General features: G+C 38.7%; 3 protein-coding genes across 40 annotated transcripts in view; 2 read left to right on the forward strand and 1 right to left on the reverse strand.

Annotated features, from left to right (window-relative positions):
• The first annotated feature begins 1455 nt into the window (after window positions 1-1455).
• Window positions 1456-8391, forward strand: cd8b (cd8 beta). The gene is made up of 7 exons (XM_056405186.1): window positions 1456-1649; window positions 2897-3238; window positions 4344-4430; window positions 4534-4623; window positions 4879-4909; window positions 5023-5083; window positions 5252-8391. Exons 1-6 carry the CDS (start codon window positions 1595-1597, stop codon window positions 5042-5044), a joined length of 627 nt encoding a protein of 208 aa, XP_056261161.1. The 5' UTR covers window positions 1456-1594; the 3' UTR covers window positions 5045-5083; window positions 5252-8391.
• Window positions 8392-8745: 354 nt separating this feature from the next.
• Window positions 8746-14380, forward strand: cd8a (CD8a molecule). The gene is made up of 6 exons (XM_056390796.1): window positions 8746-11093; window positions 11241-11558; window positions 11665-11754; window positions 11889-11993; window positions 12267-12306; window positions 12685-14380. The coding sequence occupies exons 1-6, from the start codon at window positions 11045-11047 to the stop codon at window positions 12734-12736; spliced, it is 654 nt and encodes a 217-aa protein (XP_056246771.1). The 5' UTR covers window positions 8746-11044; the 3' UTR covers window positions 12737-14380.
• cast (calpastatin) overlaps window positions 14114-19922 on the reverse strand; it is a 35967-nt gene continuing 30158 nt past the window's right edge. For 36 of the 38 annotated variants that reach the window (XM_056390537.1, XM_056390529.1, XM_056390599.1 and 33 more), the window contains 15 exons: window positions 19700-19813; window positions 19250-19360; window positions 18953-19027; window positions 18528-18632; window positions 18251-18367; window positions 18032-18145; window positions 17838-17945; window positions 17632-17739; window positions 17445-17537; window positions 17166-17210; window positions 16941-17078; window positions 16405-16491; window positions 15847-15876; window positions 15439-15545; window positions 14114-15316 (listed from right to left, as the gene is read on the reverse strand). In XM_056390537.1, the coding sequence (XP_056246512.1) occupies window positions 15447-15545; window positions 15847-15876; window positions 16405-16491; window positions 16941-17078; window positions 17166-17210; window positions 17445-17537; window positions 17632-17739; window positions 17838-17945; window positions 18032-18145; window positions 18251-18367; window positions 18528-18632; window positions 18953-19027; window positions 19250-19360; window positions 19700-19813 (1344 nt within the window). In that variant the 3' untranslated portion in view covers window positions 14114-15316; window positions 15439-15446. The remainder of the gene's footprint in view (window positions 15317-15438; window positions 15546-15846; window positions 15877-16404; window positions 16492-16940; window positions 17079-17165; window positions 17211-17444; window positions 17538-17631; window positions 17740-17837; window positions 17946-18031; window positions 18146-18250; window positions 18368-18527; window positions 18633-18952; window positions 19028-19249; window positions 19361-19699; window positions 19814-19922) is intronic. The other 2 variants (XM_056390473.1, XM_056390479.1) reach the window with 2 other exon arrangements.

The raw sequence follows: 19922 nt of genomic DNA on the forward strand, positions 1-19922 counted from the left end.
TGGCTATCAAACAGATATTTGGCAAAATGGCCAATTTGAAAAGGATACCATAGGCTCTTTGAAGCAGCAAAGGCAATTTTTACACAAATTTTTGACATTTTAGAGACTACAGCATTCATAGATTAATAGTCAAATCAATCAATACTGAAAATAATTGATAGCTGCAGCCCTAACTGACTCATTCCAAAGTTCATCACAAGCTGAACCTTTACTTTCGTCTTTTCATGCAACATATCTGTGTTCGTCCGAGATCACAGTTTTTGCTGGAGGTCTTCAATTGTAATTAAATAAAAATATTATATCATTACAAAATTTAGAAAGTAAATATCTCCCATGTGCTTTTTTCTTAATGATTTAAGTTTGATTTAATCTGCCATTGATTTAACATTCAAATGACAAGAAAGAAAAAGGGTTGAGAATAACTCATTGTCAACAGAAGAAATTCAGAGGGCAGTTTCTATAGAAGACAAATTCAGCTTAAACCATCTTACTAAATGTCAAAACTTATTCAGTTTGTTCAAATAACTGAGAAATATATTCAATCTATTGAAAAAACAGAGAATGAATGATTTCACTTCACTGTTTTATTGATTTTTTTCTGATTCAATTGGAACAAATTTACCGTTTCACAGAAGATAGCTGAGAATATTCAGAATTCATATGATTTGTTTTGCAAAGTACCATGCCCATGCACAAACCTCACTGTGCTTTGTGTTACTGCTTTCTTAGCGTGTGTCTTGATACACTTTACAGTTAAAGAAGTAAATTATAAGAAAGTCCTGAATTTGCTGTACACACGCACCAGTGAATATTTAACAATAATATACAGCGTTGTGGAGCAGGGGTCGTACCACTGACCCTTCGTTTCCAGTCAATGCCTGAAGTTTAGGCTCCGTACTTTGGCATTCACTTGCCGCGCTCTGCAGTGAGGCATGAAGCTGCACATGTGGGACTCCGCTGAGCTCTAGGTCATGCACCTGGGCAGAGACCACAGCACTGCAAACTGCTGCTCTGTGAACATACACCTTTTTTTATTGCTTGAGGTATCATGTCAGCTCTGATGAAACGTCACCACATGTTTTCTACTGTTTGTCATGATCCATATGATGTGTGACACTTTATGGCTTTTGTGTTGCATCTGTGAGATGAAAACAAGTGTTACTTGTTGGGTACATACATTTTGTGTGATTGGTTTCTTTTTATGCTGTTATCCTGTTTACCGACTGTCTATGTTTTATGATCATTTCAGTTTAAGTTATTTTTTTCAGCTGTGTGTGTGTGTGTGTGTGTGTGTGTGTGTGTGTGTGTGTGTGTGTGTGTGTGTGTGTGTGTGTGTCTGCATGCATGCATGTGTGTGTGTGTGTGTCTGCGTGCATGTGTGTGTGTTTGTCATGTTTAAGTGCCTTGGGTGGCCCACTCTGATAGGCCCTGTGTGTGTCACATTAGGGTGTTACCTTGACGACTCCGGGCCCTGTCAGCTCAGTTCCTCCCATCATCTCTGACAGATAGATAGCAGGAAAAGAAAGTATCAGCAACTTCCCTCAGCTACCACTCAAGATACACACACGCGTACACACACTGGGGACGAGACAAAATGATCCCGCAGCCGCTGGCATGGACACTGTTGACAGTATCGCTGTGGACAGCAGGTAAGACCACTAAGTTTCTCCGTTTGTTGTTTTGTAGGCCTCCGGCGTTCTCGACATCATAACTCTGTCAGGGGCCTGTAGCGAGGGATGTGTTGTTGTCTTCTCAGACTGAGGTGTATCTGATGTTTAACTTAAAACATGTAGAAAACAGTCCTAGCCATAGTTTTTGCTAAAAGGTGAATTTGTTTCTAATGATCCACCAGATGACTCAGACGGTTTAAACAGACCGAGTACAACACAGTAGCCTTTGGTTCATTTGTTGAAACTCTAATAGTCAAACTGCCGTAATAATAATACTGGTATACATGATTGATATAGTTATTACATAAATGTAATATATGCTCTGTATTAGGTCTCTATCATTGTCAATTTTCTTTATTTATTTACATTTTTTTTATATTATAGCTCTCCCACGGCATTGAAATGAACTGTATCGTACTGTATAGTCAACTCACAGGATAAAGACTTTATCAATTCTTGAGCGCCACACAATTTGTGCATTTCATATATGTTTGTGAGAACGACATGATTATCCACCTAAATACCAATGAACCTTAACCTTTCATACTCAGGCATCCTTTGAACTGCCGCTTACCTTAACTTAGATATTTCATAAGACTAGTGATTGCAACAGGTATATGTCTACATACCTGACTTGAAAACACACAAAATAGACATTGGAACTGATTCTAAAATTAGATGAAATAGCTCTTCCAATGACGGCATCCCTTAAACGTTGCATAAATGCTCAGTCTCCCCGTAAAGCCATTTCAAAATGTCACCTTTACAAGTTTAAAGTATATGCAAGAGCTTTCTTCACATTTACATTCTTGTGATACTCATGGTGATAGTTGTAGTTTTTCTAAATTGCCAGTTTTGTTTGTACATTCTTCTGCCGTGCTCGAAGCACAATCACTTGTTTGTGCTTTTGCTTCATAATTAATCTTAATCACAGACTGACTTACAGACTGCGGATGCAACGTTGCAGGCAGCTTTTCCTCAAACCTTTCTGAACACCAAATAATGGCCAAGTCGGCCTCAGACGTCAAAACAAGACTGAATAACCATTTTTTAGAAAATCCATGTATTTTTGAAAATTTGGGTTTTTGGCCTTGACTTTGTTGTAGTGTTTTAGAGCCTCAACCGTCAGTGGTACATATCCGTAAACTCCCATTTTGGACTGTAGCAGTTGTACTACAACTATGTGTCTGATGAAATCTCAAACATCCCTCTATTTCTACCCCTAGGTTCGAGCCAGATCCCGCTTCAAGAACCCATCAAAGTTCATTACCCTGCTATCGCCAGTCATGAGACTATTGAGTGTGACTGCGTTAACATCTCTTGTGACTCTGTCTACTGGTTCCGCAGTTCTCCCCAAGTACAGTTCCTTGGAAAATGCAACAACGCTGACCGTGTTAACTATGGGCCTAATGTGGAAGAGACAAAGTTTAAATTCAGCAAGAGAGGTAGCATGTTTGTGCTACGCATCATGAATGTGAAGACGGAGGACGCAGGGACTTATTCCTGTGTCCTAAAAGACAGGAACGGTAAAGAGATATGGAAGCCTGGGAGTCTTCTCCGACCAGGAGGTTTGTATGCTGAAATCTCAAGTGCAATTAAATATCCAGAGTTTCATATCAAGCGGCTGTGGAGTTTCAATACATCCATATAATTTCAGGTGGCAGGTGGAGGAGTAAGTCAATTAAGTGGCTATATGCAAATCTGAAACAAACCTCTGCATTTAAATCTGATTCAATTTGACACTTTAAACAATATTTAAAATTTATCACACAATGAAGATTCTGACTTTAAAACATTACGTGCCACTAAATACCTGCATACATGTACTGCGGCGTACCCAGTTTGAGTTCGTTGAGAGGAACTCAGAGTCTCACGTTTCTCTCTTCTAATGTTTCCTGCTGTATCTCCCTTGTCAAGTATCCTCAAAAAGTTACATGTGTTACTACGTATTTATCCTTTTTTCTTCAGCGTTGTTATTTCTGCCCAGAATCTACGCTATCAACCTCCTCATAGTTTGCCTTACTCACCTGGGTGTGGCGGTCTAATACAAAGACTTAGTGGACACTCCAAACCTCAGTACCACTCACCACAGTGACTGCTCGTGCTTTCGTTGAGACATGTGCACATGTAAGAGGTGTGCATGAGAAATATTATAGTGTTGATGGTTTGTTTCTTTGGGGTTTTTTTTTGATTGTGGTCTGACACTTATTTCTGACCAGCTGGTGCGGCCCGTCCACATGTGCGGTCATTTAATGTTGAGTGAAATCGATCTTAAAAAGTTAGCAGAATAAATGGATTAAACAAAAATGATCTACAAAAGGTAACACTGTATCGTACCTGTCTGTGTGCGGAGTTCATTTATCAGTGCGTGAATTTCTTTGAGCTGAAAAGGAGAAAAATTTGAAGAAAAACTGTCCGCTGGCCCAATAAGACTGTACTGGAGAGTCACACGCAGACAAACAACATACATGACGTATTTGTAGAGAGGATTTGTGATGTGTGTGAGATCCTGGTCAGAATCTTTTTTTTGTATATAAAGACTGAAAAATAGGGACCATTTAAAAATTGCTGAGTCCCCTTTAATCTCTGCTTAAAAGATTCTTTACAGTCTTTCTTCACTGCTTGTGTTTAGTCATCACTCGTCTTTATTGTTCCCTGGTCTTTATCTGACAGCGACCCCTCCAACATCACCTCCTAAGACAAAACCCAAACCACCAGTCAAGTCAGTCTGTCACTGCAATAAGAAGAATCCTTCACAGGGTAAGCTGCAGTGAAGTTACAGTATAAATCTTGTTCACTGTACCAGGAGAAGTAACCAAACAAGTACCTATCAAATTGTATATATCGTGTGTGTTGGCTGTAGGTGTCTGCAGGTCCATGGTTCTGTGGCCGTTGGTTGGACTTACTGTGGGCCTGGCTCTAGCCCTCATCTGCACACTGTACTACTTCAACCGTGAGTAGTCCCCCTTTAATACGATAAATAATGTGAGGGCCGGTAGGGAAGAGCGCACCGTTTGCAGAGATTCATGCCAAAGCCACACAGCAAATTATGCTCACAAATGATTGTGAAACTATTTGGACAGCTTTGAAGTGGAAGTGTTTGAGTTTAAAAAAAAAAAAAAAAAGAAGAAGACACATAAATGTATATTTTGTACGAGTTTTGTATCTCTAAGTGTTTTCTTTTGTTTGGACACATTTTTTCTTACAGGGCTACCCAAAAAATGTCGCCACCACTTCGCGTAAGTAGATCACTACTACTAAATATTAAATTGTTTAATTTTTACTTCTGTAACAATATGGACTGTAATTGACTTTACTTTAATCTCTTTGTTTTTCATTTTTCTCCATTAAGCAAGAGACAGATGCCCAGATAAAGATAAAGCACTGCATCTACAGCTTATGTGTGACTCAGAGTATGTACATTATGTGTGTCATTTTATATAACATTTATTGCATGTGTGATATTGCAAAATGTTTCCAGGTTTAAATGAAACTGCTACGATACAAAACTCATAGGATGTTAATGCTGTGTGATTATTGAAGATCTTATGTACACTAACACTTCTGCGTCTGTGATTCAGTGGCTGAAATGCTTCACTCGAGCCGACGTCCGTTGGAGCATGAAGGACATGATTCACCCCAAAGATCTAATCTGCCAACAGCAACATGTCACCTGTAGTTACAGTGAAGTGTGCGCTTGGCCAGAGAAGAGTTTTTAAATCTTCAACAGCAGCAGCCATGTAACATATTGTAATATATTGACTCATTTTAGTTACATATTTTACAAGACAGAAGTCCAAGCTTTGAATACCCCCTGTGCTATAATCTTTCGTCTATAATCAATAATCTATCAATATGCAGATTACTTTTATCAAGGCGTATTTTCATACAGGACAAAACACAGCAGTACTTTTCCCTCAAAGCCCATATTGTGATACAGATGTACCGTGTACCTTCACACAGAAACCAAATGTGTTTATTTACATAAGGGAAGCAGGTCGACCACAAAGCAGCTGAATAGAAATGTTATATTTGCTCAGTTGCTTTTTGCTCCCTGGTATTTATTTGTGTTTTGTTTTTCAATGTATTTTTAAATGTTGAAAGAAAACAGGACTGTCAAGTTGATTTTTCCTGGAGCATAAATCTGAGGAATCAATAAAATGGTATATTTACAATCATTTACAAAGGGGGCTCTTTTCTTTTTTATAGAAAAGTTATTGTGTTATGTTATGTTTGTTTATTAAACACATCTGGAAGCATTTCTTTCTTTTTTACAACGATTCACTGTCTCCTGTTCAAACGGATGAATCAAAGGCAGATTAATGACATTTTGGGGTCTGGTGCCTTGCTGAAGGGCACTATTGCAACAGCAGGAATAATAACGGTGTAACCTAGAGGTCAAACGCTGCGTTTGTCTCCACGACAGCTATGACTTCTGCATAGATAACAACTTGAACTAAGAAAGTCCTAAGTTTGAAAGTATTTGTAGTGTTGTGTCGTACATCTGAAAGAGTGTGTGTGGAAGAGAAGAGAAAGAAGAGGTTTGGAAGTGGGTGTTGTACTTCCATTGTCAATATTGTGTTTGGCGGAAGTTGAGTAGGTGAGTTACAGGGTTTTGTTTCTTCCTTTACTTTTGATGTGTAAACTTGCATCACATTCAGTTTCTGTTGAGCTGCCTCCAGTGTGTGGCAACGAGCTGTATTGTTACAACCTTAAATTACAAAATCATTTTATAGCAAGGTGTGTATGTCTTGCAGCCTCTCTCTCTGTCTCTCTTTCACACACACACACACACACACACACACACATACACACACACAAGCAATACACATGCACACCTGTGCGATTGGCAAGTGTAAAAAAGCAACTGAGGGTCTCAGTGAGTGTGCGCTACCCTTTCCTGTGTGCTGGAGAAAGAGGAGAGCGAAGCGTCTTCACTGAGATGCTATCGCTTCGCTCAGCTTTGAGCTCTTCATCTAGTCTGAAACAAAAAGACCGCAAAAATACCACAGACTGAACCACAAGCACTGACAGAGAGAGAAAGACAAAAGAAGCGTGACAGCTCTGAGCTGAGAATACTATAAGAAAAAATACAACAAAAAACTTTTATAAAAACTGGAAGACAACTTGTTGCAGTGTGTTTTATTGGATGAAATAAAAAATGATACAATACAACAATACAACAAGAGTATATCTTTATTAACAATGCATATGTGTGTCTCTGTGTGTGTGTGTTGGTGAGGAAGGGGTGTTTTATTTAATAATTCATAAATCAAATTGTATTATGGTAAATCATAAGGACAGTGAAGGAACATGCTTGATGCATTCCTGTAAATACACTGCCTACATTAACAAAATCCAACATGCTGTATCAACAGACTTGAACATTGTCTCTGCACCACAGATGCAATCAAAGCAAGGTGGACCAAGATTACATTCAGTTGCCAATTTGATAAGAACAGCTCAATGTGTGGTCAAGATTATTCAAACATTAAAGCTATACAGTTCAACGGCAGCACCAAAGCCCCTTGGTAATGACGAAAGAGATGGTAAAGTTGACTCAGCACCTCTCTGAAACAGTTTGAAGATTACTGAACATTATAACTTTTACAAATGTTGAACTGTTGTGTTAAACGGCTTTAGTTTTAGCTAGATGTACATAATGAACTAAATGAATGAAATGAAATAAACTGGTATCTGCATGTGCAGTACATTATTGTGATTCTTTCTAGATGTTTCAGGAAATAATGTTATCACATTTATCAGTTCCAGGAAACATGACTGAATGCAGATCGCAGCAGATTTGTAGGTCATCTAATGCAGAGGGTTTGTTTCTGCTGTTTCTAATGACAAATAGATACGTGTGTATTTAAAACAAAAGATGAAAAATGAAATACATGTGAAGATGATAAACTATACACAATATATTTTGTAAATCATTTGTGTGTGTTGTATCCTGCACCTTCTTTTCATAATTACATATAGCAAGCTGCTGTGTGCAATTTGTATTGTCACTACCTAAGCAAGTATAAATATAGTGATATTAAATTATCTGTTAAAACTATGAAGCTTTCAAGAGAAACACTAATGTATGTTATGTTACTGTTTAAAAGTTTCACAATGTAATTAATACAGCCTCCACTAATTAGGTTCTTGTTAAAAAATGTATAATGTAACTTTAACTTCTGTCTGAATTTCATCTGAAATAATCAAACAAAAACAAACAAAGACTATGTGGCAGATGTTAAACTGAAGCATGTAACTACATTATATATTACATATGCCTTTCTAAAAAGAGTAATTATGTAAATTCACATGAAGGCATTTATTTACATGTGAAGTGTTGGACTTCACATGTAAAACTAATTTGACTGTTTCTGCATGAGACGGTGTGTACGTGTTCCTGAGTGAGTAATACATATTAAAATGCAGCACAGCGTGCCGTATATCAGAGATCAGTGAAACACAGCCATTTTACATGTAAGGCCAAATATTCAACAACCATTAATATTAAGACAACTGTGAATGGTAAGATTTCTCATTTCAAACATGTGAATGTGAGGTGCTGAAGTTGTATCATACAGGTACCATGCAGACGACATATAGTGCAATATGTCGGCTCACGCGCCACAGGATCAACAGATCGAGTCGTGTATATTTCTACAGGTCAAATTTGTCACACATGATCTATTTTAACCATCAAAGTCTCAAACCAAACAAAAGAGAGTGTATACTGTGTATATAAACCCTATATATTCAAGTACAATGGAACAGTGGACTCTTTTGAATACATTCACTTTGTTCATCACATTTTGAACATAAATTACAAAATTACAAATTTGATGAAATGATTTCAGCTTTCTTAGCAAAAACCAAAAATAAAATATAAATTCAAATGCAGAGATTATTTTCCAATCCCACATAGACAGTCCCAACAGGAAGTCCTAGTAACATAAGAAATGTAGTATGGCAGTATGTTTCCTCCATTTCTACTTACACCTCTTGTTGCTCTTGGTTTCCTTTTCACAGCTTCATATCCCACAATGCCTGAAAGTGCCAGTACAGCAGCAGAGCAGTGACTAGTGAGCCAAACTGGGGAAGGACTGGTGAAGAAGCATTGATGCTCATTTACTGGTATTGAGGATGCTGCTATTTTCAGTGTAAAGACGTCTTTTCTGACTGCATTTGAATGTCAAGCTATGCGACGCTACTGTGCAGGGTACTCTCTCACTGGCTTTCCCTGGTCACCCACTACACACACACACACACACACACACACCCATTCAAGTTTCAGGTTGGATACCCCCTGTGTGACTAAGATAGGGAAGCCCATGCAGGTGTATTTGTGAGTGACTCACCCTGAAAGAGAAGTATGGAAAGGTGAAGTGGGCTAACTGAGAGCGTTTTGACTGGGTCTCCCCTCTGAGACGAAGCATCAACAGATTCCCCAGATTACTGAAAATGACACAAGACTTCAAAGCAACCTGGTTTCCATCACGGTTTCATTTGCAGTTAATGTCATAGTAATTCATGAAAAACAATAATCAAAGTTAAGTTAATGACAAGCATCTGCATTTTGAGGAAATAATGTGACCGGGAAAAGAAAATGTTCCACAGCACGGCTTAATGAGACATAATATTGTCTCTCCCTCTCTATTATCATGTTCTCACTCTCTATTTGTTTCTCTTTGTCTATCTCCACCCACAGATGGAACAGAGAAATCGCCCACAGGAGAGCAAAATGTCAGCAATTGTTGCCCATTACTAAATTGGTGCATTTACTTTCCATCACTGAACAGGAAATAGGACGGGCCCTGAGTTGCGCCATAGCCGCTGTTGCTCTCCTCACTTGATGTGAAGGAAATTTCACTTCCCTACAACTGTTAGACCAGGTTTCACATCAAGCGACAGGTGTCATTATGCTTAATTGTCGCTATGACGTTGAAGCTGTGTCCCTTTGTTGTTAATGGAAAATGTTGCTTTACAAGCTTGGTCATGTTACTCATCAGTTGTGTTGACATTTTTACTTTAGATTTCAACAGAACTTTACACGGGGCGTCACAACACAAGCCCTCTGAACCAGGTAGCAGCTCTCTCCAAAGTCCAAGTCAAAATCATTACATTTCAAATAACTCTGATGACATTTGAGGGTCATTTTACACCATGACTCCTCTCACTGTACGCAGCAAATCACTGAAGACATCTGAGACGTTGAGCTGCTGCTCTGCTCTCTGTGCGCTCAGACATCCAAACATGCAGACTTCTAGCCACACCCCAACCGCTGATGTCACAGCAGGTATTTTCCATTAGCTCTGTTTTTCTTTTCAGCTCTCAAAGGTAGAACACCTGCTGTGACATCACTGGTTGGGCTGATGGCCAGTAATGCAACACGCTTTAAAGTTAAAGAGCCCTAGCTGAGCAGAGCGGCAGCAGTTTTGTGACTAATGATTCAGTGACTCATTGTTCATACAATGAAAGAGCAACAATTCCTGCTTTTGCTGCCATCTAGCTGTTGAAATCTTCACCTTGATGCAGTGTATGTAATACTGATTATTAACATGTTGTTTGGTGTGGTTAGCCGTGAAACACAGATGCTTTATTTAAATGAACTCTATCAGAGTGATATTATCACCATAACAACAGTATTAACTAATTATTAATATACAGTCTGTAAAGGCCAAAACTTAGAGCACTGTCACAAGCTGGCTCAGAGTGAGTGACAAAAAGTCACACATGAAGGAAGGGCCAATATAACATGTATTATGAATTTACTATACTAAAATACAATAATATGGTATTACAGATAATAATTTTTTGAAACTTAAAGGATATTGTGTTAATCTTACCACAATATGTCATATTACACACAGGAGGGAGCTCAAAGTCAATCACAGAGCGTCTTGACAAGTGTCTTGAAATGTGTAATGTGTCATTGAATGCACAGTTTGATTTACAGAAACAGTGTTTGTGTTTAGTGTGAGGTGTTCTGCTACACACAGATAATAAAGACAGATAATAAAATGTGCTCTGTGTGCTGTTTTTTTTTTCATTTTCCTACCTCATCCTTCTCAGCCTACATACTGTGCAGTGCTGCACTTCTGTGTCAGTAGGATAAAAACTGTTCGATGCTTCAAAACAGAGGCAGGGAGGTGTTAAGTGCAGATCGGTGGGCTCAACTTCAAACTCGCTTGCAGACCACGACCGTGCTGCATGAGGTCTCTGCAAAGTGCCACTGCAATGATCCCATTTGACACTAGCAGAGAAGAAGGTTACAGGTGGGGCGTGGTTTGATATCTCACTAAAATATCTCTTGGCAGCCTCCAACAAGCACCACAAAGACCTGTGTAGAAGCTTTTGTCGTCTGCAAGATTAAAATGGGCCAAAAATGGATTCAGATTCTGGTGATTCTGGTGTTTTATCAACGTAAGTTCAACCTAAATTTTACTGATAAATTTATTCACGACCATGTGACAGCTTTAAAGTGTTCTCTGGTCTTTTGACTTTTGCGTGCTTGAAAACAGAGAGGTGAGTTATAGCTTATTAATGCTCACATTTTATCACACCTTTTAGAAATGGCTTCAGGAGCTGAAATAAAAGCAAAGGAAGGGGACAAAGTGGAAATCAAATGCGTGCCTGCTCAGATGTCCTCTATGGTCATGTGGTTTCGAGTTCTGGACAGCTCAAACATGGAATACATTGGATCTTTTGACATAAATGGCAACTTAAAAAGTGGTACTTCCCTCAGTAAAATCTTCAGTAACGAAAAGATGATCAGCAATATTCTTACGTTGAAATCCTTCAGCAAGAGCAAGGACAGCGGCCTCTACATCTGTGCCACATTGGTGAAAAACATTCTGGAATTTGGCGAACCAACCCAACTGAGTGGAGGTTAGTTTTGTTTCATAAGTCTGGTCTAATCACGACATGATGGATGCTTTTCAGTAACACTTTTATTTTATTTTTCCTCTTTCTTTAAAAAAAAAAAAAAAAAAAGTTGAAGTTACAGCACCTCCAAAGGCCATCACTACCAAACCAACTGTACCCACAACTACCACGGCCTGTGTTTGTAACAATCATAAGCAAGGTAAATGTTAATATTTAACAGTGCATCAAAACATCAACACATCACTTTTTTACTGTGTAATTCCAGATTACAGTCTTTTGTAGATAGACTTTACCAGGAGAAAAAAAGGTGGTTAATGACTTCATGTTTTGTAGGGGGAAAAAGTGACATGTTTTGCTCTCTAATCATTCTGGGCCCGTTGGCTGGTGGCTGTGGCCTTCTTGTTCTGCTCCTCATCATCACCACCCTGTACTGCAACCGTAGGTTCATCTTAAATCTACATCTTAAACCTAAAAGAACAGCCTTCTTCTAGGCTACCGCTACATCTCGTTTTTGTTCAATGATGTTTAATATGTAGTCAATAAATGTCTGCGCTTTGGAAAGCTGAAACCTGTTGTGTTAAATTCTACATTTTCAGTCTGTTATTTTTGCTCCTTTTTTCATTTAAACTTTGGTGACTTTGCTGTAATATAAGTGTAATGATTTGCATGAGTTTTGCATGAGTTTTAAATAATACTTTTGATTTACTGTAGATACGAGGACACGGAGATGCCCACACCATTACAAAAGAAAGTAAGCTACTTATTTAACTTTTTTTTTTATTTAATATTGTCTTTCCACCTGTGGCCATATCCAGGATTTTAGAACTGGTAGAAATACAGAGGTCATTAGTTCAAGTCCTCCGACCTCATCACAGACATCAAAATGAAAGTGTCTACATTATTGTAATTATTGCTTTTTTCCTTTTACTTATTGACTTAGCTGTCCAGTTATACACACACACACACACACACACACACACACACACACATATATATATATATTTATATATATAAACGTTTACAAAGGTTTCAGGATTCCTTTTTAATTCTATTGTGAACACAGAACTGAGTCACTGAAATAATCTATTTTCTGATTATTATTTCTAAATACTTTGTTTATCTTGTATAGGCCACGGACGATGCCTCCTGGAAAACAATTGATGACCAACAGACACGTTTAATCTAAATGGCTCTAAAAATGTCGCTCTGCAATTTAAACTGCAATTATTTTACAGTCTTGTGTTAATGTTGCAGAAATAAGTCTTCATCTTATTTACAGTTTTATGACAAATTCAAGGTGAATAATTGGCAACCTAAAATGTTCTCGCTGTGTGTGATAGAAAATATAACAAGTGTTTAAAGTGGTTCAAGTATTCAACACATCAAATACTTTGAAAGCTTTTCTTTTGTTCACATTAATTACATTGTGGTTTCATGGCCGATGATGCCGCCCTGTCACATTCAGTTTGAACTCTTTTAAAGAAATAACATGAGACGACATGATTTTTTATTTATCCAAACCCCATGAATCTTGATAAAGACAGAAAACAGGGAGTGGAAACCGAATAGAAACCAAGAACATTACAATTCAGTATTCTGATTTGTTTATTTCCCTCTAGAAATTTATGAAAATGTATGTAATCAATTTTGCTTTTGTATAGATTTCACTTATAGTTACATGTACAGTCTCTACTTTTAACAGCCCATGTTTTCTTTCCTTTTTAAAATAGTCTCCCTACACAGATTTTTTACCGTAGTTACTGTAATTTAGTTTTGTGATTTAACTTCAGCCCTGAAAAAATCAGATAACTACAGTTAAGAAAATGATTTGCTCTGCTTAACATTCTGTCCTGCAGGAGGCTAACTTCACATTTTGAAAACTTTAAATAACCTTTTCTACAATTTTATATAGTTATCTTTTGATTCTTTTTTCTCATAATTCAAATTCCTCTGGTTTCAAAGTAATGACAAATAGTATTTTTGTTTTTTAGAAAATGGATGTACAGTATTTCACAATTATCCCACTGTCTGAATTTTTGTAACTGAAACAAACAAACAAAATTGAAAAAAAAAGAAGAAAACAATAAAATAAAATAAAATAAATAAAAAATAAAATGTAGACAAGCATTCTTTCTTGGCTGCGATGAATTGTAGTTGTCTTTATTTATGTTGCTTTCTTTCTTTCTTTCTTTTTTTTTTTAACACATCACACCCACTCACTTGAATCCCCCATCAGTCATTCAGGGTCAAAATATAAAGTTAGAAGTTGAAGTTTGTCTTGTTGACAACCCCCCACGTCAAAAGGAAGTGGGCTGCTACAACTGTATGCACAGTGAAAAACCACTAAGTTGAGAGAGAAAAATACTTTAAGAGGAGATTCGGTTCCGTTTAATACGAACACAGTTCCCTTGCACCTGAAAGAAAACAGTCTGTATTGATTTAACATTGCAGTTATTGATTCTTCCTGCTATATTTGGCTTTTTTTTTATTTAAGGCAGTTCATGTTAACTTGAGTTTCTTGTTTGTAGAAACCAGACTCTCATATAACAACTACACCATTCTAATTTTTATATTTATTTTATTTAATTCGTTTTCCCACATCTAAAATATCTCTCATATCTTTTGACTCACACCAACACACGCAACCTTTGACATGACGAAAAAATAACCTTGGGGAAATTATAGTGATTTGACTTTACAGTTGAAAGCTCTTTGTAAATTACACAGTGTTGTCTTATATAGAGCAAAAATCTTTTTTTTTTTTTTTTTTACAGTATACAAAATGGCCGTTTACAAAGCTTGTAACCACCTTGGTTCACTAAATGCACTTCTAGACACCAGTAATCTTTTTCTCTACATGGCCAAATACATAAAAAAAAGACCCTTCTCGTGACAGATATTTCTCTACAGAAAGTAAAAGGCATTTGCAAGAAGCTCTCGGATACAGAATTAAGCAGAACACCTCCTGGAAATCCTCCACATATTTAATAATGTAAACTATGTATGTCCAAAATAAAAGCAAACTAAGCTGTACACTAGTGTCATAATGGCATCTGACATCAAGATTGCACAAACATCCCAATACTATACACCCACTCCGTACTGCTCCCACGCAAGCTGACAGTCACCACTGCGCCAACCAACATCACAATACCACCAGGCTTACATAACAGGTGTGTTGTGATATTAGTGTATCATTGGAAAGATAGAAACTGTCAGCTGAGATGTACATGCAGGACTCTGATGAGCAAACCCTTCCTTTCTTCAGCACATTCAGCACAACAACCAGCAGAACATTTTTTTTTTATTTTTACATCTATTAAACTTTCTCTTCTCTTTCCCCACAGTTTCCCTCCTTTCTTTGTCTGTTCATGGCTCACTCTTTACATCGATCTTGTTTTAAAAAGTCTTCTTTTCATTTGCTCCAAAGATAGAAACCAAAAGCTCCTCATTCTTGAATACATGTCAAACCGAACAAGAAAGGTGCTGCACACAGAGTGTGTGCGTGTGTGCGTGTGTGTGCGTGTGTGTGCGTGTGTGTGCGTGTGTGTGCGTGTGTGAGCGTGTGTGTGCGTGTGTGCGTGTGTGTGCATGTGTGTGTGTGTGTGTGTGTGTGTGTCTGTATGTTATAGGCATGTTTAGGCTTGTCTTTCATCCAGTATACATTCTTGGCGATCTAGAAAAAAAGAGAATAATTTTCCGGAGAGCAGCTCCCTCACTGATGCGTCCCTGTGGCCTTGAGGACAAATTGCCCCGACAACCTGCAACAACATGTGCCACATGAAATGTTAGAGGAAAAGCATCTACGTTTATCCTCATTGTGTTTGACATGTTACATTTTTTTATCAGGTGAAATTGTGAAAAAGATGACAGCAAACCTTACCAAGTGCTCTAGCTCTTGCCTCCCTGCTTTGTAGATCTTGGCACAACGTCTGAGCTTAGCTGCGCTGACAGCTGGTCAGCGGCAGACGGCTCTTCAGCATGGTGTTTCTGAAACCCAAGGTTACAGTTTTTAAAACATATATAAAATGGACAGAAGAAGCAGCACTTTTGCATGCAATAATTAAATTAAAATTAAATAAAGATTTGATGTAATTAGTTGAGGAATTTGACACGAGACAGAGCAGAGAGAGGAGAGTGCATCACATGCAGCTGTGTGCAGCCAGCAGGAGCAGATTGGCTCCACCGATCGCTTTTTGCGCTTTGGCTTAATTATAAGCGCACAGATTGATTTTGTAATGGCGCATATCCAGCTTTATTTAGGTTGCCATTCAACAGGTGATTTTCTTACTTTTGACTTTGACTTTGACTTGCTCTTGCCCTGTAACAAAGTTGACACCTTGGTTAAGCTCAACAGCTCCACGTTGCTCTGTGAGGCGGTGACCACTGATACAGTAGATGCTAGTAAACAGCCGATAGAGGGCGCCATGTAACAACGACAACTTAAAGTGTCTAACATCAGTGACATAAAGTACTTATGGACTACCATTCTTCAGTAACATATTTTTTAATAGTAGATGTCAGGCTGTACAAAGATTCAGATCTGGGCCTGTATTCATCACAGTGTTTCTTAAGTTCAGACTTAAGCGAAGATCAAAGTAGAAACCCTTCACTCTTGCTCCAATTTAGGAATAAAAGCTATTCATAAAAATTCTTACAGCTTAAAAATACCCTTAAATTTAACACAGCTCACAGCTACAGTTACGCAGTAGATCCAAGAGGACTGCATCACACTGGGCTGGGCCCTGGGCTTCAGTTACTCCTTTAATTTTATTAAATAAAGGTGAAAGAGTAATAAATAACGCCGACAGATGAAAGAATCTTGAGCTCATGCAGATTTTCTTTTTACCTTTGATTTGTCTGTTTTAGATTTGGACTCTGGGGCGTCTGGGAGCAGGGTGCCAGACAGGGAGTCCAAAACAGCACCAGCCATTGGCTAGGAAAGAAAAAAAAAAGTGATAAATAAACTTATCAAACATGATCAACTCATAATCAGTTCATGTACTAAACTAGTGCAGTAGCCCAAAGTACTTTAGTTTACAATCAGAAACATTTTTGTATAGACCAATGTCCAACTTGTAACTTTCATTTGCTAATTACTAGGTAGAATTATTATTCAATTATTAAGGATGGTATCTAAGAACCAGCACAACATACTGCAGCAACCTTTTCATAGCAGACATTTTGCACAGGTGGAAATAATACCATTAGCAATGGCTAAATTACATAAAGTGTCCCAGTAAGCCGTTCCAGTCAACCAGTATGCACAATACCAGGACGCTGGAACGGCCTCACTTATATGGAATGCAGCTATGTCAAAATGTCATACAGGGGTACAGGGTTGTAAAGGGACGAGGTGCAAAGGTAGTTTAGTTTCTGTGCTACCTTCAGGGGCTCTGAGTCGAGCACAGGAGGTTCCAGCTTTGTTGTGGCTGCAGATGATGCAGCTGGTGCAGCAGGCTTGGGAGCAGCAGAGAAATCACAGGAAAGCAGGTCTAAGGCTGTGTTATCATCCATGGTCTTCTACAGGACAGGAAGACAGGGAATTAAATGCCATCTTCACATTCTATTTAAAAAAAATATATATATATTTTTTTATGATGGACTTACCTCCTTTGGTGCTGCAGCTGCTTTTGCCTTTGCTTCTGCCATTTTCTTTAAAATGAAATTGATGTACATTAGGCACACAGTAAAGCAACAATGAACACCGTACTTTAAACAAACATGTCCCAGGAAACATTTAAGTAAAAATCCTCAAACCAAATTACCTTATTCTCTTATCTAGAATTAAAAGAACAATAAAAGTCATACAGGGTCAGTTATCTGTCACATATTGTAATAATAACACACAGTAGTAGTAGTAGTGCACAAATGTAGAGGTCAGTTTACCTTAAGATCTTCCTCAGAGGGCTGATACTCTGGAGGCAGTGTGTCGTCTCTCTCTCCCATCTTAATCAGCCTCTCCTCAACAATCTTTTTCTCCTGCAACAACCAAACAAATCAGGACAGCTGAAGTTACTGACAGACCACTGAGGAACATTCTGAAATTGAAAATATTCTCTCCGATGTTGGCTACCTTGACAATGTCTTTGGCAGGAACAACTGGGATGGGCTGAGGGGTGGGTGTGATATCCTTCAAGGTGTCTGACAAAGCATCCAGGGCGTTGTCTGCTCCTGCTTCCATCTGAGTGCACAAACACACAGACAAAAAGGTTATAACGGAACTTTTTAGAGGTTTTAGAGACTTAAGTAGTTGAAAAAGGCTTGAGTTTGTGTGTTTACCCCTGGTTGAGTTTTTGTGAGAACACAAGAAGCAGACTTCACCGTCGGAGCAGCACTGGAGGCATCAAAGTCTCCCGCCAAGGCATCCAGAGCAAAGTCTCCAGAGGACTGAGGGAGGCACAGAATGAGATGTATAAAATCTGTGTAGGCAGGGATTACTATGTTAATATTGCTTCCACAGATCAACAGTGTACCTGTGCAGGAGGAGCTGAGGGGGTGACAACAGGAGCCTTGACTGCAGGAACTGTAGAGGAGGTCATGAAGTCTCCAGACAAAATGTCCAGAGCCTCCCCGGTGCCCATGGAGGGCTGCAGGAGGAGAGAGAGGAGGGACATGGAAGAGAGGAAATAATGAGGAACTGTGTGCTTTAACTCAGCTCATATTACTTATGAGTGAATGTGCCCCAGTCTCACCTCAGGTTTAGGAGGAGCCAGTTTCATTAGTTCCTCCTTATTAAACCTGTAGTCTGGAGGAAGTGTGTCCTCGCGTTCTCCCACACGCACACCCTTCTCCTTCTTAAATTTGCCCTCCTATTAAAAGGGAAAAGAAAATCTCAAACTCACAAAAATACACATGAACTTACACATGCACACATGGAAATAAACAAGAGGAGGTCATTGTACCATCATGGCTCTCAACGATACTTTGATTGGGTGTGTGTATGTTGGTGAGAGATTGCGTGTTCCATACCGAGACAATGTCCTCTGGTCTCAGTTTGGGGGATTCGGGTTTTGGTACATCAGCTGGCAACGTGTCGCTAAGAGCGCTGAGAGCATCCAGAGACAGAGAGTCACCCTGAGGAGAGAACAGGACATTGTAATTTAGCTGTGATAATTTTGATAGCAAGCTCAGGTTTCAAGTTTCTCTATTTGTCACATTCACAGAGCTACAGAATAAAACAGTGGAATTAAAGGGACGCTCAATTACTATGAGGGATCAGATAAAATAAAATAAATTAAAATAAATATGTAAGCATGCACATCTTATACATATACAAAACATACATAAAATTTAGGTTAGTCTTCAAAAATAAGTGAAAAAAGTAAAAAGACAATACAACACAAGAGGGGGTAAAGTAAGACATCATTGTCAAAGAACAAAAGTGTTATGGCTACCTTCTCAATCTTGGGTTTTCCATGTTGTGGTTGAGCAGGCTTGACATCAATTCTGCCGGGTGGACAAACTGTCCTCTGCAGAGAAACAGGGACAAACAGTACAATGAGACATGTGGACGGAAAAGACATGGGACACTAGAGGATGCAAGGAGCGACACACACAGGTCAGAGTAGAAACAAAACAATTTCTATTTATTCTATTAACTTGGTAAAGAGACTTATACTATAGGAGGACAAAACGGTTCACAGATATGCAAACACACACACACACTCACACATTCACAGCTATAGCTTTACCTCTGGTATCTTGGTAGAAGGAGGGACGGGGGCCTGAACTCCAGAAGCTTTAGTTGGAGCCACAAAGTCTCCAGCGAGTAAATCCAGAGCTGATAAATCGTCTACTTTGCTCTGGAAAAGTGAGACAACAGCTGTTAGTGGTAACACAGAGCTCCCAGTGACATAAAGAAATAAAATTAAAACATTGTTTTACAAAACAGCTAGCTTAGCTAAGCGCAAAGACTGGAAACAGGAGGAAACAACTAGCCTGGCTCTGTCCAGAGGCACAGAGCCCCCTGTAAAACCATAATTTGTCTTTGTCTTATAATGTGTATATATTAAAGAAACAGCACCAGATCCTACCATCACTCCTGTTTGTTCAAAAATAAAATCATCTGTTGAATTGATTTATCTGTACATCACCCTGCTTTCGGCTGATTTTGGCTGCAAGCACTAATAAAAACAGCGTACCTGTGCAGGAGGAGCTGGGGGGGTGACAACAGGAGCCTTGACTGCAGGAGCTGTAGAGGAGGTCATGAAGTCTCCAGACAAAATGTCCAGAGCCTCCCCGGTGCCCATGGAGGGCTGCAGGAGGAGAGAGAGTGAAGGATCAATCATTATCATGCATTTATTGATGTGTTTACCTCACAGTTGGATATCATATGTAAAGCTCCACACTATAAAGTATGATTTT

Source organism: Seriola aureovittata, chromosome 2 (genome assembly GCF_021018895.1).
Source record: "Seriola aureovittata isolate HTS-2021-v1 ecotype China chromosome 2, ASM2101889v1, whole genome shotgun sequence".
In the NCBI taxonomy this organism is placed as follows: domain Eukaryota; kingdom Metazoa; phylum Chordata; class Actinopteri; order Carangiformes; family Carangidae; genus Seriola; species Seriola aureovittata.

Coding starts and splice junctions, on each gene's coding strand:
- cd8a (XM_056390796.1), top strand. CDS start 11,045: ATGGGCCAAAAATGGATTCAGATTCTGGTGATTCTGGTGTTTTATCAA. Junction 11,559..11,664: donor ACCAACCCAACTGAGTGGAG/GTTAGTTTTGTT, acceptor AAAAAAAAAAAG/TTGAAGTTACAGCACCTCCA. Junction 11,994..12,266: donor CACCACCCTGTACTGCAACC/GTAGGTTCATCT, acceptor GATTTACTGTAG/ATACGAGGACACGGAGATGC.
- cd8b (XM_056405186.1), top strand. CDS start 1,595: ATGATCCCGCAGCCGCTGGCATGGACACTGTTGACAGTATCGCTGTGG. Junction 3,239..4,343: donor GAGTCTTCTCCGACCAGGAG/GTTTGTATGCTG, acceptor TTTATCTGACAG/CGACCCCTCCAACATCACCT. Junction 4,624..4,878: donor CACACTGTACTACTTCAACC/GTGAGTAGTCCC, acceptor TTTTTCTTACAG/GGCTACCCAAAAAATGTCGC.